Source organism: Pteropus medius, unplaced genomic scaffold (assembly GCF_902729225.1).
Source record: "Pteropus medius unplaced genomic scaffold, Ma_sr-lr_union100, whole genome shotgun sequence".
Taxonomy (NCBI): domain Eukaryota; kingdom Metazoa; phylum Chordata; class Mammalia; order Chiroptera; family Pteropodidae; genus Pteropus; species Pteropus medius.
Genome location: NW_024348529.1, coordinates 1 through 25,340, shown reverse-complemented (window position 1 = coordinate 25,340; position 25,340 = coordinate 1). Strand labels below are relative to the sequence as shown.

At 66.5% G+C, this 25,340-nt stretch overlaps 1 protein-coding gene across 10 annotated transcripts; it reads right to left on the bottom strand.

Annotated features, from left to right (window-relative positions):
- Positions 1 to 72: 72 nt before the first annotated feature.
- On the bottom strand, positions 73 to 24,977 carry COL18A1 (collagen type XVIII alpha 1 chain). 10 transcript variants are annotated; one of them, XM_039879756.1, is made up of 39 exons: positions 24,831 to 24,977; positions 23,952 to 24,011; positions 22,736 to 22,865; positions 19,981 to 20,057; positions 19,558 to 19,668; positions 19,284 to 19,310; positions 18,031 to 18,093; positions 17,840 to 17,926; positions 17,535 to 17,588; positions 17,238 to 17,396; positions 16,524 to 16,586; positions 15,861 to 15,887; positions 15,251 to 15,382; positions 14,718 to 14,780; positions 14,295 to 14,321; positions 13,496 to 13,531; positions 12,975 to 13,046; positions 12,713 to 12,748; positions 12,438 to 12,527; positions 11,885 to 11,911; positions 11,783 to 11,809; positions 11,577 to 11,639; positions 11,389 to 11,463; positions 10,806 to 10,832; positions 10,590 to 10,643; positions 10,232 to 10,306; positions 9,233 to 9,301; positions 8,713 to 8,755; positions 8,275 to 8,337; positions 6,246 to 6,289; positions 5,877 to 5,999; positions 5,078 to 5,231; positions 4,922 to 4,995; positions 4,321 to 4,449; positions 3,924 to 3,956; positions 2,187 to 2,432; positions 1,566 to 1,763; positions 1,019 to 1,134; positions 73 to 498 (listed from the first exon to the last, which is right to left on the bottom strand). In XM_039879756.1, the coding sequence occupies exons 3-39, from the start codon at positions 22,860 to 22,862 to the stop codon at positions 288 to 290; spliced, it is 3,102 nt and encodes a 1,033-aa protein (XP_039735690.1). In that variant the 5' UTR covers positions 22,863 to 22,865; positions 23,952 to 24,011; positions 24,831 to 24,977; the 3' UTR covers positions 73 to 287. The 10 variants fall into 10 exon arrangements, with proteins under 10 accessions (XP_039735690.1, XP_039735688.1, XP_039735694.1 ...); XM_039879754.1 differs by having other exon boundaries at positions 11,783 to 11,911; XM_039879760.1 differs by lacking the exon at positions 11,389 to 11,463.
- Positions 24,978 to 25,340: the final 363 nt, after the last annotated feature.

The following is a 25,340-nucleotide window of genomic DNA, read 5'->3' as shown; positions in this document are numbered from 1 at the left end:
AGGACATGACTGAGCCAGACCAGCTGGTGCCTGGGCAGGGGGTGGAGCAGAAGAAAAGTCTTGACACCAGGCTTTGGGTTTTAAACTTTTTAAAAAATACACTCTTTGGCTTCCTTTTATTTCTGGACGATTACAGGAAATGTGAACCACACAGGAACACGTCCCTGCCGGCCCCACCCTCGGGTGCCAGCTGACGCGCTCTGCATTGGGGGTTTCTCCACTTCCCCCTGCCACCTGGCCTTCTCTCGGGCCATCTGTCCGTCCTTCCGTCCGTGTGAGCAGAAGCCCTACTTGGAGGAGGTCGTGAGGCTGTTCTCGATGCAGAGGACGATGAAGGCGTTGTGGCAGCTTGCGGCTTTCTGCTCCAGCAGCTTGCCTGCCAGCAGCGAGGACGCCTGGCCTGTGGCTGTTGCGGCCTCTGTCCTCCACGTCTCACAGTAGCTCTCGGTCAGCCGGCGCCCACTGGGGTCCGAGCCGTGCCAGACACTCTTCTGGGGCCTGCAGGACACAGTGGGTGTCAGTCCTGCCTGGGCCCTGCTCCCAGGAGGGGCAGGCGCCACCTCCCGCACCTCACCCCATGCGGCTGTGGCTGCTGCTTTTGGGGGCACAGCCCCAGGAGCAGGCCCGGGACCCCTGGGGACTTCTCAGTGAGGGCGGGGCCGCATGGTAGTCTGACACCTGACCACTGTGTAAGAGCCTGAGCCCTCACTCGTGACCAGCAGAGGGATGACGGGTGTGGGCAACCTGGCAACTGGCCAGCAGCAGAGGTGCCCACCTGCCCCGATCCAGAGGTTCCGTGTGGGGCGATTTACAGGAGCCAGCGCGGCCGGGGCGTGCACTGACCAGCGGCCAGCCGGTCAGCCGCCGGCCGGTGTCCGCACAGGGGCGCAGCAGGCCGGCGAGGGGGTTTCCCACGCACCACTGGGGACGATGTCCTCACTGGCGCTCCCGCGGCAGACGCACAGTGTGGCCTGGCTTATGTGACCCAGAGCCGGCGGCCGCTCACGGGGACACCTACCAGGTGGGGTGCTGCAAAACGTCTCTGCCGTCGAAGGAGAGGATGCGGGTGCCGGGCTTCAGCGGGGCCTCGGAGCCAGAGAACAAGGCCCCCCAGCTGGGGAACAGCTCCTCGTCCTGTGGGGCGGGAGGGGGCGTCGTTTGTTCCGTCTCTGGTCACCTCCGCCGGAGCCCGGGCTGCCAGGCGCCTCGGACCCCGCGTCTCCCTGGGGTGGCCCCCCAGGCACACTCCCCAGCCTGGGCCCCGGGTCGGAGCAGCTCTAGTGGTTCCGAAATGCGGGCGGAATGGAGCACGCGCAGTGGAGCATGCGGGAGCCCCCGGCGCGGGGCGTCGCCGACACTGCAGCAGGGGCAGCCCGAGGGGCGTTTCCCAGCGCGGGCGGGGCCGGGGTGCTGAGGGTCTCGTGACCTGAGGTGAGCCCCGAACACCAGGACCCGGCGGGGTGGCAGGGGGGCCGGGACGAGGCCACCGGGGGCTGTGTGGGTGCCTGGGGGAGGCTCCGGGCGGGCTGCCCAGTGCCCCGACCCCCGCCCGGGGCCGCACCCACCCTGAGGTTGACGACGGGCACGTTGGCGCGGTCCGCCCGGCGCACGATGCTGTGCAGGTCCTGCAGGCGCGAGGACAGGAAGGCGCGGAAGGTCCCCGCCAGCCCCGCGGCCCGCGCCTGCTGGAAGCACTGGAGGTCGGCCCCGCGGATGCCGCGCAGGCCGCCCGGCTGCGGCCCGTTCAGCGCGACCAGGTGCAGCTGCGGAGGAGACGTGGTCAGCCGCCGGCGGCAGCGACCCCGCAGCCCTGGCACCCGCCGCAACCCCCCCAGTGGGCAGTAGGGGCGAGTCTGGGCAGAGACCAGGCCTAGGAGGCTAAGCTGCGCCGGGCACAGGTGTGTGGTGCACCGGGGCCTGGGAAGCAGCGTCCTGCCCTGGAGTGGGTGGCAGTCAGCTTGGAATGGCCACCATTAGGCTACCCTCCCCCTTGCCCCTCCCAAATAAGTCCCTGTCCCCGGGCCTCACCAGCCGCCTCTGAAGAGGCTCTGCAGTACCCCTGTGCCCAGTGCTGTGCCCCCCAGGACAGAAGCAGGGACAGGCCTCGCCAACGAGCACCAGAGGGTGGTCCCGGAGGACCCTGCCTGCGAGCACAGGCTGACAGGCACGTGGCCAGGGCCACTCACCACCGGCTGGAAGTCCTGGTGGGGGTGGGCTGGGGTGCCCGTGGGGCGCGCCGGCCAGGGCTGCACGTAGGAGCCATAGTGCGGGACTCCAGGGTAGGGCTGAGGGTCTCGCCAGCGCGGGGGGCTGGCCAGGACGTCGTCTGCCCGCCAGGGCCGTGCCGTGGAGGGGGGCAGCTGCCCCCGCGGGTGTGGGTTACCCTCGTGCAGCTGCACCAGCGGGGGCTGCAAGGCTGCCACCTCGTTGTCCTGCAGACCGGGGATGGGGAGGGTGTGTGGCGGGCTCCTGCAGCCGCCGGCCCCGCCTCTCCCTCCTACCCAGCCCGGAGCACCCCCTCGCCTGTGCCCCAGCTGTGCTCTTGGCTGGGAGTGCTGAGCTGGGGGTGCTAAGGGAGTCAGTCAGGTGGGACCCAGGGCTGGGGAGCCTGGCCCCCCTGTTTATACCCTGATCAAGTCCATGGCCCACTGCTTGCACCCCTCGCTGGCTCCGCCACGCTCAGAAGCTGCTGCCTCGCTGTGGCCTGGGGGGCCTGGGCCACCACATCCTGACCTGGAGGCTGGACACCAGCGGGCCCACGTACTCCGCTCCTGGCATCTTGGCTCCGTGCCCACCACAGAGGCCACCTCCCCCTTAAAGTCCCAACCCCGCACCCCACCGAGTCCCATCTGTTCCCACAGCAGCAAATGCCTCTGACATATTGTATACTCTGTGACCGTTACCTGTGTGCCTATGCTAGGTACCTATTACCTGGTTAAAATTTGTAATGTAATTAGTTCACATGTACAGTTACACAAAACAGCTACATTTACGTTGTCACATGTTACACTTCACGGAATGAAGACTAGCAAACCCGTTACCTGTGTGGCTCATCCCCCACGTGCCGGCTCCGCGAGGCAGGGGGCTTTGCCTTTTCATGCACAGCCGTACCCCGTGCCCAGGACTGTGCCCGGCGTGGGGGGAAGGGCCCTGACTAGGTGCTGGATGCTTGATGAATGAGCGCGCGGGCTTGCCGTGGCCGACAGGCTCCCACAGAACCCCTGACACGACCTCACACAGCCTCTCCTGGGCCCTTCGCCGAGTCATGACTTCTACTCCAGGGAGCCCGCAGCAGGGGGGCACTACAGCGGCTCGACTCGGGGGTGCACGTGCTTCAGCCCATCCACCCGTCCCTGTCCCCACCCCCTGCTTCCAGCCTAGAAGCATCTGTCCCCGTGTCCTGCACTCTAGGTGAAGAATGAGAGACCAATGAACAGCGTGGGCTGAAGGGAGGGCAACAGAGTCTGTGCACCCCATCCCATGAAGTCTACCATGCTTCCCCGTCCGCCAAGTCTCGTACCCCATCCCACACCAAGTCTATGTCGCCCCGATCTACAGAGTCTATTACTATTATGAGTCTGTGTGCCCGGTCCCCATAAGTCTGCACACCCCATCCACACCGGTCTTAATATTGCGTCCCCACAGAGTCTGGCTGTGCCTAACTCCCGCCAGAGTCTGTGTACTTGCGTCCCACATGATCGTCGCGCCCGCAGTCTGTGTGCCCCGTCCCCCGCAGAGTCTGCGCCCCATCCGCGCAGAGTGTGCGCCCTGTCCCTAGAGGTGGTGGGACCTCAGGCACCACGTTACTCTAGGACCATGAGGCAGTGCAAACGGCCACTGTCACACACCACATGCGCCCCGGCCATCTGAAAGGCTGGGACATGCGTCCCAAACCCAGCAGGCGTGGGGAGATGAGGGCTTACCGTCCCACGTGGCAGTGGCGTCCGGGCCCCCAGCTGGAAAAAAGCATAGGGTCACCCCAGCCACCTCTGAATGACCAGCCCACAGCCGGGCCGCCCTCCCAGCCGCTTGCCCAGCCCTGTCCTCCTCGCCACAGGAGCCAGCATGGCTGCACCTGTGCCTGGCGTATAACACACCTAACGCATGCGTGTGCTGTAGAGTGGGGACCACTCCTGTCCACCTGAAACTGCTCAGAAAACAGTCTATTGACTTAAGTCTGCCCTGGCAGAATCTTCCTGAGGGCCCAGGGAGGGGGCGGCCCTCCCCACCTGGCATTTCTCCCCATCCTGCCCCTGCCCCTCTGAGTGAAGCCAGAGGTCACTGCCCTCCCACGTGCAGGGGAAGGCCACCAGCACTCACCAGGACCTTCCGGAACCCGTCCCGGACACGGACGTACAGCTCCTCCCCCTCGGCCACAAAGACGAGCCAGCCCTCGGGCAGCTCAGGCACCCTGTCCAGCATGGTCTGGTACGTGGGCCAGATCCTCACCTGCGGGAGGCCCAGCCCCATGGGGACCTGCTGCACGGCCAGGCGGCCTTGGGCTTACAGGGTGGGGTGACACGGCCCTGACAGGGAAGGGCGTTCAGGGGGCTGCGTGTGGACATTTCGGGGTGCTGGGATGGCGATATGGCCGCCCCTGACAAGGGACAGTCCTTAAGACTTAAGTGGACGCCTCTCGTCTGGCTGGCCCCTAAGGACGCCCTGCGACACCAGGCGGCTGAGACCGCCCTCGGAAAGGCGGGAGAGGGGCTCAGCGGGAGCCCGCCAGCCGCCACGGCCTTGCACCGGGGCCCGCCCGCCCAGCCCCTCCTGCTTCAGAGAGCACCCCTCGGATTCCGTGCGTCTGCCCTAGGCAAGGCGGGCCAGGGTCCCTGTGGGCCACCCAGGGCTCCGGAGGGCGGGTGGCCCAGCGGCCACTGGGTGGTGTGTGTCTAGCAGGGCAGGGGCAGGGGCTGCTTACCCCTGAGGCGGTGCCCATGGTTCCGGGGGGGCCCGGGGGCCCGGGCGGGCCTGGAGGGCCAGGGACGCTGATAGCTGTGAGAGGAAGCAGAGGTGGGCACGGGCCGGCCCCAGCTGGAGGTGGCTGGCGCCCAGGCCCGCCCCCCACCGGACTCACTCTGCCTGTAAGGGCCGGGGAAGGACGGGGGCCCTGGGGGCCCTGGGGGGCCCGGGGGGCCGGGAGGCCCCTGGCGCCCCTCGTAGCCGACGCCAGGGGGTCCCCGAGGTCCGGGTGGGCCAGGCTGGCCCGGGGTGCTCTCTCCTTTGGGACCCTAGGGTGGACAGTAAAACGGCATGGTGACCTGCGGTCCCCAGGCCACGCAAGCAAGTGCCAGGGGCTGGGCTGCATCTGCCCAGAGCCTATGCAGGGAGGACAGACAGCCTCTGAGCTGTGCCAACTCCCTGCCCAGGCCTGAGCGTCTGGGACCGTCCCCCCCAAACTGTGGGTCACAGCAGCTGCCCCCTCAGTTCCCTCCACCTCCCACTTCCCCCTGGAGTCTTTCAGGGCAGGTGGTCTCCCGGGGGGGGCTCAGTGGGTCCTGCTGGGCAGGAACCAGGCCAGCAGACTGGGCGCCAAGGCTGGGGAGGCGGCTGGGGAGCTGAGGCTGGGAGGGGCGTGGGCTGGGGTGGGAGCTGGGGAGGGCTAAGGAGGGCTGGGGTGGGCTTCACTGTGACCCGCACTCCCCAGCTGGCTGGAGGTCAGTGAGTTTGCCCTGGGGGCAGTGGCTGTGCCCCCACTGGGCCTGCCATGCCCCACCCAGGGACAGACAGCCAGGATGGGGCGCTCAGGGCCCAGCTTGCAGGCTGCAGCCTGTGGGCTGCAGTGGGCACCCATGGCTCTGCCCTCAGTTCCTGGCCCCGGGGCCCTGGGGACACGAGCTCTGGGCCAGGCCTGGGTGAGTGTGTGGGCACCTTACCGGGATCCCAGGGTAGCCCGGTGGGCCAGGAGGGCCGGGAATACTGGAGCCGAAGAACCCGCCAGCCCCGGGCTCGCCCCTCTCCCCCTTCTGCCCGGTGTGTCCTCGGTCACCCTTCTCTCCCTGTGGACAGAAAGGCTTGTCTGGGGCAGTCCAGCTCTCGTGGGTGGCATGGGGCCGGTCTGACCCCACAAGCCCTGAGCGGGGAGCGGGGGAGGAGCAGCTGGAAGCTCCTGGAGCCCAGGCCTGGCGGCCCCCGTGGCACACGAGCGAGTCCGCAAAGCCGTTCCGGGGACGGCCAGGGCCACGTGGGGCGCCCAGTGCGAGTGCTCTGGGCAGCGCTCAGCGCCGGGAGAGGGTGCCACCCACCTTCATCTCGGACCCCAGCTGGAAGAGGTCGAGCGGGAACTGCCCTGCAGAAGAGATTTCGCGTGGCCTCAGCGGGTGACGTCCGGCCCCCATCTGCTGCTCACCTCCCCCACCCGTCTTTCGTTTCTCTGTAGCTGCCATTTCGTGTGGACGCCGCCACGTCACACTCATTCCTGGTCCCTGGGTTTTTGTGAACGGTGCTTCCCCCGCTTCGCTTCATCGACACAGCTGACACACGGCGCCGTGGCGTGCCAGGTGGGCAGCAGCCCCCTCCACGTCCACCCACGTCAGTTCACGTCCGTCATCTCACGTGGATACGAAGAAAAGGAAACAACTCTCCCCCTTGTGAACGGACTTGGAGGCCCCGCCTCTTCGCAGCTTCCGAGCACCCACAGCACCCAGCACACGCCGCGCCCAGGGCTCGACGCCTTGTCCCTGGAGCTGTGCACCTTCTGACCCCTTCGGCCACCCGCCGCCCCCTCCCCAGCAACCAGCCCTCTGACCTTTTTCTGAATGGGGTCCTTCCAGGACTTCGTTTTGTTTACGACTGGCCATCGATGCCGCAAAGGGCCCTCGTGACCTCGGTAAATTTACTTATTCATTCTAACAGTCTAGCCGTAGCTGCTTTTGGGTTGTGAGTGTCAAAAAGGCTTATTCTTCCTTTCCAAAAACGTGCACCGCCCGTCGCCCCTCCCACCTCTGGCCGGTGAGCCGCCGCATGGACGCTCGACCAGCGGCCCCCGGGCGGCCCCTTCCCAGCACCACTTGCTGCCTCTTTCCGTCCTCGTTGGCCCGGCGAGGGGTCATCAGTCCTTCCGAAGAACTGACTTTTGACGTTTCGACTTTCTTGGTGCTTCCTGTTTTTTATATGTATTTTAATTCACGTCTGATCTTTATTATTTCTTCCCATCTATTTGCTTCAAGTTAAATTTGCTATTTCTAGCTTCTTGAGCCGGACGCTTAGAAAGACGCTCTACTTAAGAGACTGTGGTTTTGGGAATAGCTAACAAGTGACCTTGGGTTAACCTCCTCCCATGACCTTCCCCCTGGAAACCTAGCAGAGCTGGAAGATGGAACCGCTGGGGTGACACCGTAAGGCCAGGGAGATGCCTCCACCCATGGGTGGGAGCCCCCGCTCTGGGCTCTGCCTCGGCCGTCGCAGGGGACTCCGCCGCCGCCCAGGGTGGCCCAGCTCACATGCTGTCACCCGGCTCCCGTCCTGGCTTCCCTGCTTCGTGTGGGGGTCCTGCTGCTCCAGGGCCGCTGCAGGGCGGAGGGCGGGGGCTCGGAGCCCCTGCGCCTCACGACCTGGTGTTGGTGCCCTGCCCTCGAGATGCAGGAGTCTCAGGCGCCGTGTCTGGCTCCTGTCGTGGCTTCTCTGTGCCCGGAAGGCGCTGTGCCGAGCATCTTCCGTGGGGACCTCCTGCTGGCCTCCGCTGGTCAGCGAACGGCTGCACGACGCCAGCTCTCCACGGCCTGCAGACTCGCTTCAGCCGGCGGGGCCCCCGTGGGGAACACGCTGGGTGCCCTGTGTTGGCTCCAGGCCCCAGGTCCAGGGCGGCACCTGCCAGACCCTCCATCCTCGGACAGACCTGTCCGCGGGTCCTGTCGCTCGCTGAGAGCCGTTACGCTTTCCCTCGTCACTTTGGGTTTGTTTTTCCTTTCCGGCCCTGCTGTCTGCTTTCTGTTTTGAACCCGTGTTGTCAGGCGCATACAGATTTGGGGTCCTCCCCCTTTGCGGTGGGTTCTCCTTATCGTTGCGAAGGTTTTATTTCTGGCCACGTGTCTGCTGCACGGCGGCCCGGCTTCCCGCACGCGCACACGCGGCTTCGCGTCCTCACACGCAGCGGCTCACGCGGCAGTGACCGCTCCGCCCGTTTGCGGTCCCCGCGCCCCCAACGGCCCCTCGGGGGGAGGCGCACCCTGGGGCCCAGCCCTGCTCCTCGGCACCGGGGTGACGAACACCTGCCCGGCCATCACCTTGCTTCCCCCCTCCAGGACGGTGGGACGGCACCCAGAGCGCCCTCACCTGGAGCTCCGGGAGAGCCCACTTCTCCTTTGTCCCCTTTTGGTCCAGAAGGCCCTTGGTGACCTGGAGGGACAGAGACCCCAGTGCCCATTGTTGAATGTAAGGAATATGCCCCCAACCCTGGCGGGCCCTGAGTGCACTGGGCCAGGCCTGGTCCCAGGAGGGGGACGGCACGTGGGCTTGGGGACTGTCCGAGCAGGACGAGCAGAGGTGCTCGGTGGCCCGCCCGGGGGCTGCAGCAGGCGGGCCTGCTCCTGGGGGCCGTGCCTCTCCCATTCGGCACGGAGCCGGATCTGAACTGGGGACAGCAAGGGGGTGGCTGCTCAGTGTCCACTCCTGTCCACGGTCAGACCCCGCGAATCCATGCGCCAAGCCCTGGGGCGTCCAGTGTCCCTCCGAAGGGCCCCCCGGCTCTCCCCCAGGCCCAGGAGCCCTCACCCGGCGGTCCCGGAGGTCCAGGGGGGCCGGACTCCATAAACGCCTGCAAAGAACGGGCAAAGCTGGTGGTCGAGGGAGACGTTCTGGAAACCGAGGCCGCCACCCGCCCAGGGGTCTCTGAGCCCAGAAGCCCTATGAGACCCCACAGGCGCCCCACACCCCTCAGCCGCCCCACACCAAGACGGGGTACAGGAAGCAGGAGAGGACAGTGACAGGAGGTGCCCCAGTGGGTCCCGTCACGTCTCTGAGCCTCGTGAACTGGGGACGTCCTCCGGGCTCAGGTGCCTGGCAGACGGGCCCCCCCAGCCCTGGCCCTGACCGACTGTAGGAACTGCTGCCTACAGGCCGGGTGGCCCGGGGCCACCACCCGGCTGCCTCCCAGGAGCACCCCCGACCCACGTGGCTTGAGCTGAGTCTCCCTGGCTGGGCCCCGGCCTGGAGGTCAGCGGCGGGAAAGAGTGCCGCGGCCACCACGGGCTGTCACGGGGGTGGGTAAGGACAGTGAGTGCGGGTGACTTACGTTGCTGTCATAGACGGGAGTCCCCGGGAGGCCCGGGGGACCGGGGGGTCCTGGGGGTCCGGGCGGGCCCTGCGTGGGGGACAGAAAGCCGTGGTCAGTCACGTTCGCAGTCAGGTCGACGACACTACCCAGGGTGGCAGAGTAGGCAGCATTTCTGAATATCACAGTGGTCACTTCCCAGGCCGCGTCCAGGCTGTGGCCGAGGGAGGGGGTGGCACAGAGGCAGGACGCAGGCCAGCAGGGCCGGTGCACACGCGGCCAGTGGTGTCTGCCTCTGAAACTCGGCAGCGCGCACAGTTCGAGAGCATATTCTAGCCTAGCGAGTGTGACCCTGACTCCATCACCGCTTCAGGACCCTGCACGATGTCGCCTCCTGTTCCTGCCTTTCCCTGAGACAGGCACATTTCAAGACGGAAGGAAACTTCGACGAAGAACCAGCAGCGAAGGAAAAACCGGGAGGTGACTGCGCGGAATCCCTGGGCTCAGGACCACTGCCCAGAGGCCCAGACAGGCTCCCAGGGACCAGGGGGGCAGGGACCAGGGGGGCAGGGACCAGGCGGGGACAGGAAGCAGGAGGGGCCTCCGGCAGAGAAGGCACAAGTGTGGCAGGCAGGGTATCTGAAGCCAGCCCCGAGCCTCCGGTAGACGTGGCCACCCTGCTAACGGCACTAAAATAACACCATCGGCTCCAAGGTCGGCAGTCACGGCGAGTTATAGCGGGGTGCTGAGTGAGGGGGCCCCAGAGCCCAGCATCCATGTGGCCTGGGGGCCCCTCCACTAGAGCCGCGCTGGGGCCTGCTCCCGGTGGGCTGGGGCTGTGCTGCGCGCGTGGGGTGTGACGCTGTCACGAGGACCAGCTGAGCACTGTCACACCCCAAGGTCCGTCACTCAGACGCAGCCTCCCCGAGATGAGCCTGTGGACCCGAGGCCACTCCCGTCGACCATCTGGGTCCCGAGCACCCCGGCCCTGCCCCATCCGCGCCCCCACAGGACACGCACCTGTACCCCGAATCCGACGCTGGCGTCTCCCGGCTCCCCTTTCTCCCCTTTGAATCCGTTCATCCCGGGGCGACCCTGGGGAGGGGCGTGTTGGGTGCTGACGTCGGTCCCCACCAGGGCGACTGCCCCACCACCACCACCCACATCCCCAGCCTTACCCCACCGAGCCCTCAGGCCTTCGGGGGCCGGGGCGGTAGCTCTGGTCCCCACCCAAGGGTGTCAACACCTTTAGGCAGAGCGGGGACCTCGTCCCAGAGAGCTCTGCACAGGCAGGGCGCCCTGGGGCACAGGGCATAGGACTCGTCCACTCACTGGGGGGTCTGGGCCTGGGCCGCGGGATGACCCCCCTGGTCCTTACCGGCCGTCCAGGGAAGCCGATCTCTCCCTTGTGTCCAGGCCGTCCGTACGGGCCCTGGGGAGAGGGGAGCGTGCTGGAGCGGGGCAGAGACGGCCGCGGTGGCCCCGCCAACACCGGTCCCAGCTTTAAAGGTGCAGCTGGGACGTGCGCCCGGCCGCTCAGCACTCAGGCGTGACAGGAGCGTCCCATCAGGGCATGGCACCTGCGTGTACTCACCGGGGGTCCTCGGGGGCCGGGCTCGCCCTGAACACAAACCAGAAGCACCATTAGGTGGCCGCAGGTCACCCCCGTCAGCCCCTGAGGGTCCCGTGCCCCTCTGGACGCTGTCCGGGCAGCACCTGAAGCACTGGCCCCTGGGAGGGACGGAGCAGCAGCAGAGGCCGTGCCCAGCCGGGGCCACGGCGGCCCTGACCTCGGGTAGGACGCCAGGTGGGGCTGCCATGTTCTCTCTGGGTCTGGAGTCCCCCCTCAACCACCCTGGGGGCTTTGGGGCCCCTGCAGGCCAACGCCCACGAACACCCAGTGGTCTGGGTCCCGCTGCTCTCCCGGACCCACCCATGGGCCTGTCCGGGGGTCGCCTGCCAGGGGAGGGGCTGCCAGGGCATGGACCCCCCCAGGGAGCCCGTTGGGCTTCCGCCCGAGCAAGGGCCGGGACCCCGCCTCCCACAGCAGTCCCCGGAGAAGCCGAATCACAGCCCCCTGCAGTCACACCGTGGCTGTGACAGGGACAGGCAGACGAGGTTCTGGGACCCGAGCCCTTGGACGCGGGACAACGAGCAGGGCCAGGCGGCCGCCTCACCTTGGCTCCTTTGTGGGCAGGGGCCAGCCCGCGGCCGTCGGGGCCATAGACCATGCCCGGCTCTCCCTTCTCGCCCTGGGGCAGTGGGCAGCGTCAGGGGGCGGCTCCGGGGGTGCCCCGCACCCACCCTGCCAAGCCCCTCGGGCACCCACACCAACACCCCAGACAGGCGGCCCCGCGCCCCTCACCTTCACCCCCGGGGGGCCCTGCTGGCCTCTGGACCCCAGGTTTCCCTTTGGCCCGGCCGGTCCCTGCGGGGCAACGGGCAGCAATGAGAGGCTGCACAGGTGACCGGGCCCCGGTGACGGCTGCTGCCCGGTCCTGCCCGGTCCTGCGCCCTGCCCGCCACTCCCTCAGCCTCGTGCCCGCCCAGCGCCGGGCTCCTGCTACTCACGGGGAAGCCTGCGAACCCCAGCTGGCCCTGCGGGAGGGAGAGCAGCGTCAGTGGGCACGGCCACCTGCACTCGGCGGCCGCGTCCCAGCCGGCGGCACGTACCTTGGCCCCGTGGGCACCGGCCACCATCTTCTCCCAGCGAGGCAGCGGAAGGGCGCACGGAGCCACGACAGAAAGAAAGGCCACGTCACAACCACGGTTCCCCCCCGTCGTGTCCCCATCGCGAGACCCACAGGCCAGCGCCGGAAACCAGACGGGGGACGAGACCGCGCTCCGCGCCCTTCAGTCTTTTGGCTCAAGCGCCCTCGAGCAAGAAGAGAAGCTGCTCCTGGAGGCCGCCTCCTGCCCCGAGACTGCCCGTGACCCTGGGATGGGGGACCAGAGCCCCGCCGCCTATGCCGTAAGCGGGGGGCCAGGAGACACGTCCACGTCCGGAGGGGTGACCCTCGGACAAACGGGTCATGCTGCCCATAGGGCAGCTCTGGAGAGCCCTGCTTCGACAGCCAAGAAACCCCGCAGGACCGGGACCTAAAATCCCAGGGTCTCTGAGATCCCCCCTACAGGTGGGAGGGTGGGTGGCCCTGATCGACGTCATCCTGGCCCCCACTGGTGGCCGGGGATCTAGGCAGAGAACACCCCCATGCAGTAGCCTCACGTCCTGCTCCGACAGGTAGATGATGGGTCCCGGGATTCCGGGGGGTCCAGGGGGTCCTGGCTGCCCCACTCCGTCCTTGCCTGGGTCACCCTGCAAGAGAAGGCCACGTCCAGCATGCAGACCGCTTGCAGGGGCACAGCTGTCCACGGGGTGCAAGGTGCACCCTGAGCCCCACCCTGGCCTGAGAGCCCCTAGACTCGAGGGTCTTCGCCCCACATCTCCGAGGCCCATGGGTGGCCCCCGGGTCCCGCCCGTGTACCCCGAGGCCCACTCACTTTCTCCCCTCGGGTCCCCTTTTCTCCTTTTGGTCCCTGCAGAGACAGGAAGGAAAAGCTTCGTCACAGACAGGACACGAGCCCCTCCCGAGACGTGGGCAGAACGCGGCCGAGCCTGGCCACCACAGCAAACCCACAGGCAGCCTGGACCCTGACTCTCCCCACGAGGCACAGAGGGCCAGGTCAGGGGACCCCCGAAGACACTGGGTGCCAGCTCTCATCTGCAGGGTGCCACCCCCAGCAGCCCTGGGCGGCCACCCACCTGGGCTCCGGCTGCGCCCTCTCTGCCTGGGAGGCCGGGGAACCCCGGAGGTCCATCTGCTCCAGCTCCTCCCTGCCAAGGACACAGGGACAGGCCCGTGTGTCAGGCACCGTCTGACAAGCCAGTGTCAGGGAGGTGACGGACTGCGGCTGCTGTGGGTCACCAGGTTCCACGCAGCCAGCCTCCTTGAAGCACGTGTGGCCGAGGACAGAATGGGGCCGGGGTGGCAGCGGGCTTGTGTGGCTCCCACGACTCACGCTGTGGAGACTGGGGGAGCAGGTCCTAGGACTCGGGGAAACCTAGGGGTACCCTGGGGGCAGGTATGTCCTAAATTCTAAGGAATAGTCAGGCACAAGGACAAAGTAGGGGACAGCAGAATGACGCTGGGCCTGGCTTCCAGGGTGGCCCCAGGCAGGCTCACCCAGGGGGCCGACGGGGACACAGCCGAGCAGAGGCTCTGGCCTCAGCCTGGGAGCCCACCCGACCCAGGCCACTTCCTGAGCTTGAGACAAGGGTCTTACCTTGGCCCCTGGTGGCCCCATTATTCCAGGGTCTCCCTGAAGTGAGTAAAAAGCCCCGTGAGTACAGCGCTGGGCCAGCCCACCGCACCCCACCCCATCACACCGCACCCCACTGCACAGCACCCCCATGGGCGCCCCTGTCCTCCGAGGAAGGCAGGGGGGTTATTCGAGAGGCCTCACACCACCCTCGCCCCCGGCTCAGGGACTCTGCATGGCTGGGGGTGGCCACACGTCGGGGTGCACGGCCGGGCCTGCTCTGGAGCCCATGCCAGCAGTTCACTTGGTGAGGTGACTTCACTTTTCACAATTTAAGAGAATTAATTATAAGTGAGATGTCCCCATTTTGCAAATCAAAGCAGAACATTCTAAGAGCTACGGCCATGTCAGCAGGGGCTGACCTGCGTGGGGTGCCGGGGTCAGGGGCAGAGCGTGAGGGGCTCGCCACCCCTGGGGAGGGGTCCATGTCCTCCAGGGGCAGGTGGGGGCGAGAGCATGTGGGGAGGAAAGATGAGGCGCCCCGAGAGGAGCTCCTGGGGTCTCGGGGCACCATGTGCCGTCCCAGAGGCTGTGGGGTTCCTTCCTGAAGCTCCCCTTCCTTCCCAGTCAGCAAACACGGCTGTGAAGCTAGGGGCACCACAGTATGCAGTTTCAGGAAGACGGCCGGACGCCCCCAAGAGCAAAGTGTGAGACAGGGCGGGTGACGGGGGCCCCCAGCCTCTGTGTGTTCTACACACTCCCCCACGACTCCTAACGGGGAGGGCGGCAGGGGTGGGGCGCCGCTAACTCGTCTGGCACTGACCTTGGCTCCGGGCTGGCCGGGCGGTCCCTGCAGGCAAAGAGGCCTCGGTGAGGTGGCCCCGCTGCCCACCCCCGCCCACAAAGAGCAGCGCCTTCCCAGCACGGTGGAGTGAGCAGCCGGCACCCCGCCCTGAAGTCCCACGCAGGGTGGCCTGTCCTCGCCACCCAGGGCCGGCTGCGGCCATTCCCGCTAGGGGCAGAACGAGGCGGGGACTTCGCAGGGAGCCCCCACTGAATTAAAATTCCACTCAGATCAAAATTCTGTGACTCCCCCAGATCAGAACCACAGGACTCAGCGACCGACTGCAGAAAGACCCATCTTCTGGGGCTCGCTCTGCCCCGTTCCCCTCCCGGGGGCCCAGTGGGGACACCCCGCCCCAGGCGGCCGCAACCCCAGGGCTGACCAGGTCCCTGCAGACAGTACCTGCAGCCCGTCGGCACCTCGAGCGGTCGGCCAGAAGGGCCCCCCGGAGCCTTCCATGTCATCCTGGGGGAGAACAGAGAAGGGGCTCAGGTCTGCGCCTTTTCTCACAGGGAGAGGCCCCCGCAGCTGGCCACTGGCCCCAGGCAGAGATCCAGCCACAGCCAAGGGGGGAGACTGGCCGCGGCCGTCCTTGTCCCTGTGCTCGGGTTAAGAAGCAGGTGCCTGGGATAGGGGCCATCTGGGCCCCAGCTCAGCCCCCGGGGCTGAGGTCACCCTTGGTCCAAGGAAGTGCGGGGGACCGGGCTGCGTGACCGTTTCCTTTCTGCTCGAGCGGCCCTATGGCATCGCACAGCGGACATGGTCTCGAAGCGAGGACAGTCCGTAGAACTGGGCACCGGCTCCCTCCCACCGCCCACGGCTCCACCGCAGGGCAGGGGACACCACGTTCAATGCCACCAGTCCGTCCCTCCGGGCCCACAGAGCCTGGGTCACAGGTGGGGACCCAGGGCAGGTCAGGGGGCAGCGTTACTCACAAACCCTGCAGCCAGCCCTGGGCCCGGGGGCCCAGGGGGCCCAGGGGGGCCCGGGGGTCCTGCTGGTCCAGGGGCTCCCGTCAGGCCGTTCACCCCAGGCGCGCCAATGGGGCCGGGGTCCCCCTTGCTTCCCTGCACAGGCGGGAGAAAGAACACCATCACCCTCAGCCACTGGGGTGTCCGTCACTTACAAAGCTCCTTATCATTCTGCGAAGCCGACAAGCACCCCGTGTGCACGTTTACACACTCGCGTGTCCACCCTGGGCCTCGTCTCGTCCTTGAAGTTCCCGATCTCTAACCCGCTGTGCAATGCCACTGTCCCCACCCCCCATCGGGCAGCTTCCCGGGTGACACCCCCTTGGACGTGCTCGGAAGTTCCCAGACAGGCCCACCCGGTCCTCCCGTGGGGCTGGATCCTCGTGGGGACCTCAGAGCCACCCGTGGGGGGTCACGGACATAGCAGTGAGGCCCCGGGCACGGTGGCCTCCCGCGTCAGAGCACCGGGGACATGTCCTGGATCTCACAGGGCCAATGTGACGCCAGCCCACCCGGCGCTCTCGCGGGCGTGGTGCCCCCAGCGGCCAGTCCCAACCTGGAAGAATGTCTGTACCTTGGGTCCTGGGGCTCCCTCTGCGCCCTGCGGGAAAGAGAGACTGGTTACTATAAAGTCAGAGCCGCGAGAGGCACACAGCCTATCACCCCTTCGGTCCCGCCCCCGAGGCCACTGTCCCATCCCTGATGCAAATGCTTCCGATTGTCCTTTCTTCCAGCCTGAACCACCCCCAGAGGACACGGGCTGAAGCTCCAAGTGCCCCTCTTGGCCCTGGCACAGGGGACCCCCAGGAGGAGGGTCCTCCCAGCTCCACGTTGCTGAAGGGGCCACGCCGGAGTGTCCCCAAGTATCTGTGGTCGGCACGTGCGCCCGACCAGAGCATTCATCAACAGCCCCGTGGAAGCCACGGCCCCCGCTGGACGTCTGCACAGCCAGGAAAGCTCCTGTCACCAACGCCCCCGAGACCGATGCCGGGAAAGAGACTCCCACGTCCGTGTCACCCCGGCCGCGCTGGGGCCGGTGGCGTGGCCTTCGGGAGCTGCCACACCGAGGCGATGCTGCGGCAGCGTGTGGGCGTAAAGCCACCCCCAGCCTCGGCGTCTCGTGGCTTTTCTCGTCCACAAGGTCACCACGCCTCACCCCACACGTCAGTTCGATCACCCTCGGCCACACGGTGTGGCTCGAAGTCATAGGCATCTGGCCCCCGGGGAAGTGACTCACGAGGCTGCCTTTCTGGCCAGTCTCGCCCGGTCGCCCGTCTCTTCCTGGAGAGCCCGGGGGTCCCTGGGGACAGAAAGCAAATGGAATCGGCCGCTGGGCGGGCGTCCACAGGCGTCCCGAGGGTACAGGACGCGCCCAGGCCCGTGCCGCTGTGCTCAGGCATAAACAACCTTCTTCCTTCTTCCTTCTGAGTGGCTGATCAGGTTGGGGGACGCAAGAACCAGCAGACCCATGGTGGGGGCTGCCACACCGCAATGCTGGGGCGGGCGCTCCCCGAGTGGACGCGAGCGTCAACAGACTGGCCCCACGTTACCAACTGAAACATGAGCCAGCGTGCCTGGTTCCTGTGGCCCTGTCACATCAGCGACACCCATGGGCACCTGCCAGGCCACTGTGTCCCCAGTGCCGGGCGGGGGTCGGCCAGGTTCTGAGGTCCTGCGAACAGCCCCCCTTCCTTGGGCAGTGGGGCCACCCTGACCCCCTGAGACCCACTCCCATAGACAGATGCTGTGTGTCACCCAGAGTCACCGCCCAGAACCACCAGGCCCCTCCCACCTAGGGCCCCGAGGCAGGAGCCCCCACCCCGAGCACGCGGGGAGCAGAGGTGAGGCATGGGGAGCACGGAGGAGGTGGGCCCGACAGAAACAGGCCCCCGCACGTGGTGCTCACCCCATTCCCAGTAGACCCTGATGGGAAAACGGAGGCAGGCCTTACCGGGGGGCCGGGGAGCCCAGGGTGCCCGTCCCGCCCAGGCACGCCGGGCAGGCCTGCAGGTCCTGGGGTGGCCGAGCTGTTCACCCCGAAACGGCCTGGCTGTCCGGGCAGGCCTGGGACGCCGGGGGGCCCAGGGGGGCCGGGGAAGCCTCTGGGGCCCTGGACAGGGAATAGCACAGAGCAGCTGAGTGGGCATCACCGCAGAGGGATGGCCCTGTCCGCTCCAGCCCCGCCAGCCCCCAGAGCCACTGCGCGCCAGACCACGGGGCGGTGGCCACCGGGCCAAGGGACACTCACACGGAGGCTCTCCAGGTCACCGCCGAACCCGGACCCCTCCATGTCGATGAAGGTCTGCGGGAAGAGCCAGAACGCGTCGCCCGGGGCCCCGACCGGCCACGCGCCCCCTCCGCGGCGCTGTCCCCAGCAGTGCCCCAGGCCAGCGGCCTCCCACGGGCTCTCACCACACCCCGAGGCCCGCACACCTCCCCGCCGGTTCCAGATTTGCGGGGCGAGGCCTTAGGAAGCTGGGCAGGGGACGGAGGGTCCCCCCTGTAGGACAGGGGCCCGACCCCATGGCGGGAGAGGTCGCAGGATAAACTCACCAGCTTGTCCTGCCTGAAGGAGGGGCCTGGTGGCCCTGGAGGCCCTTGGGGTCCTGGGGGTCCTCTCGGCCCAACCCCGGGATCGCCCTGTGGACAGAAGATGCTCGTCACACCAGAAAGCATGGCCCATGGCCGGGGGTGGGGGGGCCCTGGAACACGCCCGCCCAGGCCCCGCCCGGTCCCACACTCACCTTCTCGCCCTTGGGGCCCACGTCTCCTGGGGTTCCCGGGAAGCCCTGCGGCCCAGTGTCACCCTAGAAGACAGAGGCAGGGAGCCAGTCAGGGAGACGGCACCTCTGTGCCACCACTGTCCAAGACCCCAGGCAGGTGGCTTTGGGCCCTGAACGTCCGCTCGGCCAAGAATGTCACGGAGCAGACAGAGCCGGGCTTGAGCTGGGACCGGAGGTGGGCACCTGTGACCTCAGGGGCCCCCGAGGCTGCTCATGACCCTGTCGCACAGGCAGCACCTGCGTGGAGCCGGCGGTGGCGTCCCGTGGGCGTCCACGCCACAGAGCGGGGCTCTGCCTGCTACGTGCACGCGTACGTGTGCGTGGGTGTGCATGCGGGTGACAGGCCCTCGTGGCCTAAGTGACCGTCAACGTTTGAATGTCTGCGTGCACTTGGAGCGGAGTGTGCGGGGCGTGTGGGCGTGGAAATGGGAACGCACCCTGCTACGGCGAGCCCGCTGCGGGTCACTGGGAGCCCGGAGCACAGGCACACGCGTGTGCACACGCGTGTGCGCACGCACACGCACACGGCCCGCTCCGCCAGCGCCTGACACCTCAGGCTGCTCACGGCCCTCGCACAGCTCCTCGGTCGAGTCACAGAGCTTTGCCGCCGCTGCGACAAGCTGCCCGAGGGCCATGCGGGTCTCACCGTGAAACGTCCCTCGCTCGGAACGCGTCCTAACGTGACTCTTTCGTGTCCGGGCTGTGGTGCGACAACCCCCCGCCCGCTACGGCACGCTGCTCTGCGCTTTCCCAAACCTCTACTCGTGACCTTATGTGTCACTTTCTTGTGTCTTAGAAACAGCGTCTGTCGATTTTTAAACATCCAAACTAAGTGTTTTAAGACGGGCAGTCTCGTGAGTGGGCACTGACGCCCGCGAATGCGTCCCCGTGTCCTGTGCCGCCCCGGCCACGGCAGCCTTCGCTTCCCGCTCACACCTTCTCCTCTGAGAACCGTCTTCCTCGCTGGTGGTCACCCCAAACGTCTCCATACAGACGCCTGACCTGAGGGGTTTCCGTGAGCGGGTCAGGCTGGCGTGGTTTTTTTCGTTTTTTTTTTTTTGCATTTTCTTAGCCAAAGTTAAGTTGCATTCTCAAAACGGCTTCATGTTAACATCTCTTCACTGTGTTGAGTGCAAAGTGTCGCCAGATAAGAGTCCCGTGGGTCCCACACACGCGTCACACCCCGTCTGGCCCTCAGACGAGCGTGTACTTACGGGTCTTCCATCTTTCCCAGGGTCACCCTACAACGTGCAAGAGAAACCATCAGTGACAGCACCACGCACCCCTGTCCCCAACCCGACAGCGAAACGCGCCCCGGGCTGTCTTCCCTCTGCCTGCAGCCTCCCGACACCCCAGCTCTCCCACAGGAAAGGACGCATCATCTCGGGGTGCCCAGGCCCCAGGGCCCAGCTGCTCTGCCACAGTGGCCGCACCCTCTACCCACCTGCTGAGCCCCTGCCCCACAGGACCAAGGGGAGATGCACTCACCGGCTCACCGTCCCTTCCGGGGGCGCCATCCTTCCCTGGTGGGCCTGGGGGTCCCTGCGGCCCAGGGACAAGTCGTGCATCGGGGCCCCGCACCACCGGGCCTGCGGGGTCCTGGGAGAGGAGGGTGCAGGCTAGGGGCCACACGCACGCCTGTCTGGATGCCCACCATTGTGCCCTCCGGCACCCCGGGCGGGGCTCAGCACCACACAGGGAAGCGGGGGGTGGGTGCAAGCACGGGGTCTGCCCGGTCATCCCCTATCCTTGCCCACGCGCTGCCCTGCTCTGGCCAGAAGCCCCCCAGGCACGCCCACCTCGTGCCAGGCATGGGGGACAGAGAGCAGGAGCGTGAAGCCAGAGCTCCGTCAGGTGTCAGTGAGCGGACCCGAGGCACAGAGAGCTTCTGGGCCAAGGAGGGGGCCTCACCTCTTCCAGGCTGTCCCCAGGGCTCCAGACGTTCCCGTCCCCCGTGGCGACGGTATGTGAGCCCGGGAGGGTCTGGGCTGGGTGGGGGAGAGGGGGTCAGACCCCGGAGCGGTGGCCCAGGCTCTCGCCCGCCGCCCGGCTCAGTCCTGCCTGAGCCCAGCCGCCCCCGAGCACGCACTCACGCTCAGCACGAGCCCCCCGCATTTATCACAACCCTTCCCGCCGAACAGCACATGTCTCGTGAGAGTGAGAGTGTTTTCTAACATCCGACGGTCACATTCGGGGAACTCAGCACTGACAGCCCGGATTCAAGTTCCCCCGCGGGCTGCGGCCCAGTGATGTCCCTCGTAGCCTCTGCTGGGGGGATGGCGATGGTGGAGGAACCAGGACCCCACTGAGGGTCCTACTTGTGGGCCAACCCTGGGCAAAGCAGCCCCCGCCTGAGCCGGGACGGCGCCATGAGCCCCGAGGCCGTGCGCGCGCGTCCGGCCCCGCCTCCCTCGCCCCTGCCCCTTCCTCGCGTGCCCATGTCCCCACCAGGTGCGGAGTTGGCACCTTCTCCTCTGATGAATGGTTTGTGGGGACTTTGAGGCTGTTTCCCGAATCCCTTCACCCAGCAGCATCAGTGCTGCTGAGCGCACAGGACGACACAGGACCCAGGCTGCGCCGAGACGCCCTGGGGCGGGCGCACGACACCCCATCTTCCACATGAAGTTGCGGAGTGTCCGCCCTGCCCAGGGTCTGACCGCGCTCTGGGATAGGGCAGCAGCTGCTTGGGGACTGGACAGATGACCCCTGAGGGAGCCCACACTGTCCAGGGCTGCACTGTGTCACCCGGGGGCATGGGCCTGGGAGACGCCTACTTGGTTTCCAGCAGAACTCGGAGCCACATCCACGTGTGGCCAGTGTGGTCGCTCCACAGTGGGGGAGCCGGCCACTCTCCAACCAGCACCCTGCCCTTAGCTCAGAGCCCTGCCTCCCGGCCCCATCTGGGGCCCCAAGCAGTCCTGAACCCCTATGCCCCGGAAGGGCAGCCCAGCCCTGTGCCCTGGCTAGTGTGGGGTGGGAACCCCCCAGGCCAGATTCTAAGTATCAGCGTAATTTAAGGCAAACTTAAAATCCTTTCCTCCACAAACGTTTAAAACGGCAAAGGTGTCACCAAAAGGAGAGCCAGTGAGGACCCAAGTACAAGGGGAGGTGGCTCGTGTTCCCAGGTCGGGAGACTCCAATCCTAGGGGCCCACGCCCCTCCCCCAACCCTGATCTACGGTTTCGGCAACGACCCAGCCACACCGACAGCCTGACTCATAACTCAGTAAGAAACGCCAAGGGCACAGCAAGGCAACTCTGAGGGACGCCCACACCTGCTCTCAGGACCCGGCACGAGGCCCAGACAGGCCCCCCAGACAGAGAGCCGCCGACTCTCGCCAAAGGGAAGCAGCACGGGCTCCCGCGCACGGCGCTGGGGCGTGGACGTGCGTGAGCGGAAGCAGAGGGGCCGGGGTTCGCCCTCTGCACCCGGACAGTGGGGAGGGGCGGGGCTGCGCAGCCCAGGTGGGGTGTGCGCTCAGGACGGAGGCCCGGACACCCCACCCACCTCCCCCCCCCGCCGAGCCCTCGGGAGCCGTGACGAGTGCCCCAGGCACCGCGTCCTTAGCCCTGGGAGGGGGAAGGGGAGCGGCCGGCCCCTGGGGAGCCGACGGCCAGCTCGCTCGCGTGCTCTCTGCTCCTAAGCTGGCCGTGCTAAGCGCGGATTCTCGCCGGAATTTAAAAAGCAACCCGTGCTCTCCTCGAAGATAAAATGAGGTCTATGAAACTGTCTGAAACCTTGACGGCAACGTGTGGGCAGAGCTCTGCAGGTGTCCCTGAGATTCTTGTCCCCTGGTTATTCGGTCAGACATTCAGCTGGGCACCGTGGCGAGGGGACTTTGCAGATGTCATCGGCAGCTTACTAACCAGCTGACTCAGACAGGGAGATGAGCCTAGACTCTCGGGGTACGACCATAACCGCACGAGGCCCCGAAACGGAAGGGGAGGCAGGACGGGAGCTCTGAGGAGGAGGAGCTGGAGAGTGACCAGGACCTGAGGGCCGTGGGCGACTCTGGACCCCACAGTGGTCTCCGGCCAGCGGAGACCCTCAGTCCTACAGCTGCAGGGAACTGACCCTCGCCCTGGCCGCCAACCCTGATGCCAGCCCCGGGCCACAGGATTTCTGCCCTCAGGGCCGCGAGGTGGGACACGGGTGAGGCCGCGAGAAGCTGAGCCTGGCTGGTCACGACGTGGCAGGTGCGCTGTCACCTCCGTTTTCCCGGAGTCCCCAGAGTCCTGGCCCAGCCTCCAGCGTCCCTCCAGGGCCACCGGGGCACCCAAATGCTGACCCCGTGGGGGGCCCATGTCACAGAGGTCCTGCGCACAGCCTTCTTTGCTCCAAGGCCACCTCTGCCCTCACAGCCCACTCTCATGTCCTCCTAGGGACCCACTGGCCCCCAGGCGAGGAGGGGGCGTGTCATTCAGTCCCACAAGTGCCCCAGAAACAAGAAACAAACCACAAGAAAGAGATGAACACACCTGAGCAGCCGCTCTGCCCTGACTCCTCCCCGGGGGCAGCCTGGGTGGCGAGGGAGCCGGGCAGGCGCTGGCCACTCCCCGGTCTGGCACGTGTGTTTGTGACAGACGAGAATCCCTCACCGGGTGGCCACACGCACCACTCACACACACACATGCACACGCACGGCACACCCACGAAAGAGCTTTACCTCCTAATGAGGATGCTGTGGTTTCTTCTTCGATTTCTTCAGTTCTGGAATCTTCTGAGTTGCTGCCTCCAGCCAAGGGTGGAGAAGTGGCGGGTGGAGCCTCAGGGAGGCCGGGTTGTGAGGACATGCCCTGGAGAGGCGAGAGGGAAAAACGGCCCCTAACAGATGGCCTGCGACCCACGTGCCACCTGGGTGCCCACAAATCTCAGCCTAGATTGATGTGGATTGTAAAAAAGGATCTCTCTAGACTTTAAGGAAGAACAAAAGAAGCCACCAGGAATTCACCTCAGGCAGGAAGCTCGGGGCCCTCGGGCCGCTTCCCTCCTGCAGGTGAGTCCCCTTGACTGATGCTCCACCCTGTGAGCCCAGCAAGTCCCCAACTCCCCTGCCCGAGGTCTCCCTGCATGTGAGGGATGGACCAGCACCCCGTCCCCTGGCTCAAGGCCCAGGATGGCCCCTTGGGGACACTCCAGCGCCCTGTGCCCCCACTCAGAGCTCAGTATGGCCCCTTGGAGACATTCCGGCCCCTTGGGGACATTCCAACACCTTGGCTCCTTCCCGTGGTCAATACTATCACGAACACCCATGCGGGAGTGGGGGCACTCCACGTTTCACCGTGCACAGTGGGTGTGGCTGTGACGTGGGTGTGGCTGTGACGTGTCTCCAGCAAGGGTCGTCACCAGGCACTCCTTGGCCAGGAGACCAGCCCACACCGGGAGGGGACAAGGCCGCTCTGCCCTGAAGACCCGCCTTCCTGATTCAAACTCGTGGTCAGGATGCTCTGCAGCCAGGAGCCCACAGCTGTCATGTGTTCCCTGGGGACGCTGTGTGGGTGGGTGACGGTCATCCTGTGAAGTCTTGTCTGAGGGCTCCCCCCACAGCCTGCTGGACCGGATACTGCTGGACCAGGCCGCCCGGGCAGCTCAGCACCCCGCACAGCACGCCCTGGGGAGCCGGATGGTGGGAGCTGCGGCCAGCTGCTCTCTCCCCTAAGGGCGCCTCTCTGCGTGCCGTTTCGGGCCTGCGAGCTGGGGCGCACCCCGCAGGCCTCCTCGACTACAGATCCCATCCGTCAGGGCCGACCAGAGGGACAGTCAGCTGTCTAGGTGACCTCAGAGACCAAGGAACATGTGGCAACAGAACTGACTTTCAAGAGCGTCCCAGCGGCAGGACACCAGGACGGGGTCCCCTGATACCCGCCAAGACGGGCACTCACCACCTCCTCCCCAGCGAGCTCCGGACTCCCCTGCAGCCCGCTGCCGAAGTCTCCCGAGGCCTGTGGGGTGACAGAAACGAGGGGGGAGCAGTGACGGGGAGCACGCCCGGCAGGTGGGGGGGATGCCCCTCCCGCAGCAGCCGCATGGGGTCAGCTGGTATCAGCGAGGGTCTGGTCAGACCCGTGAGAATCACCCTTCGGAACCGATTCGGCTCCTGGCCAGACACACAGAGACCCGCGAAGAAGCAAGTCCCTCCCTTTCCACGCGTCGCTCTGTTTCTGGGACGCTGTCCCCAGCTCAGGACATGGGACGGAACAGCAGGTGGCCGCAGGGACGTGACTGCGCCCCTTGTTCTATGCACAGTCGTGTCTACTGGGGGCGTCTTCTGATCCAAGGCTCCCCGAGGACACTGCTTCCCTCTGGTCCTGTCCTGCTCAGGTCCCACGCGATGCGTGCACGCGCGCTCACACGACTCACACGCGCTCACATGGCTCACACGCGCTCACACGGCTCACACGCGCTCACACTATCACATTCACACCCAGTCTGACACGCTCACACACTCACACACACTTTTTGCAGTGGTGACTGCTATGGACTCTATCACCACTGGCTACCTGGGGACAGTTCCCAGAGACAGTTCCCAGGACTGACTTTACATCCGTGGTTCTCACGGGACGTTTTGGGGAGGGGAGGCTGCCTCTCGAGCTGCAGGGGACACGGACGTTGCCAGGTTTCTGGTACGTGAACCGGCACCTTCATCAGAGACCGTTCGGTCCCATCACTTTGAGGTCCCGGGGAAGGCCAGCCCCTGCGGCTCGGGCCGCCACTCACGGGGTGGGGGTGCGGGTGGGGTACGGGCTGGAGAGAGGACTCACCCTGTCACGGTCATCGTCGTCGTCATCCTCCAGGCAGTGCAGAGGGCTCACTTGGGGGTCCCCACGCACCCTCAGCTCCGCAATCGCACCCTAAACAGAAGGACAGAGGTCACCGGTGGTCCCTGTGCGGTGGCAGGAGCACAGAGAGCACCTGACTCACGCCAGCGTCGAGCCCGGAGCCTGGCACTGTCCGCAGTCCAGATGCAGCAGGTGACACAGACCAGAGCGAGAGGGGCCCCTGCCCGGGTCAATGCCCGACGCGGCAGGAAACAAACCGCGGCAGGTTAAGTAGGCGGGACCCCAACGCCACCTCCTCACGGGACACACGTCAGGGGACAGGGACAAAACGGAGCCCACACTTCCTGGTTCTCCACACACGCTACTCGCCAGAGGCCCTGCCACTGCACCATCAGATGCCCTGCTCGCTCACTGACACGCTCGCTCACACGCACTCACTCACACGCTCGCTCACACGCACTCACTCACACGCTCGCTCACACGCACTCACTC

Excerpts from the sequence above, each read along its gene's own strand:
- COL18A1 (XM_039879754.1), bottom strand. The coding sequence starts at position 22,862 with ATGTCCTCACAACCCGGCCTCCCTGAGGCTCCACCCGCCACTTCTCCA. Across the intron at positions 12,528-12,712 it reads AGGGGACCCGAGGGGAGAAA|GGTGACCCAGGCAAGGACGG; the intron begins GTGAGTGGGCCT and ends CTTCTCTTGCAG. Across the intron at positions 10,644-10,805 it reads CCGGCCCCCGAGGACCCCCG|GGCCCGTACGGACGGCCTGG; the intron begins GTGAGTACACGC and ends CCCTCTCCCCAG.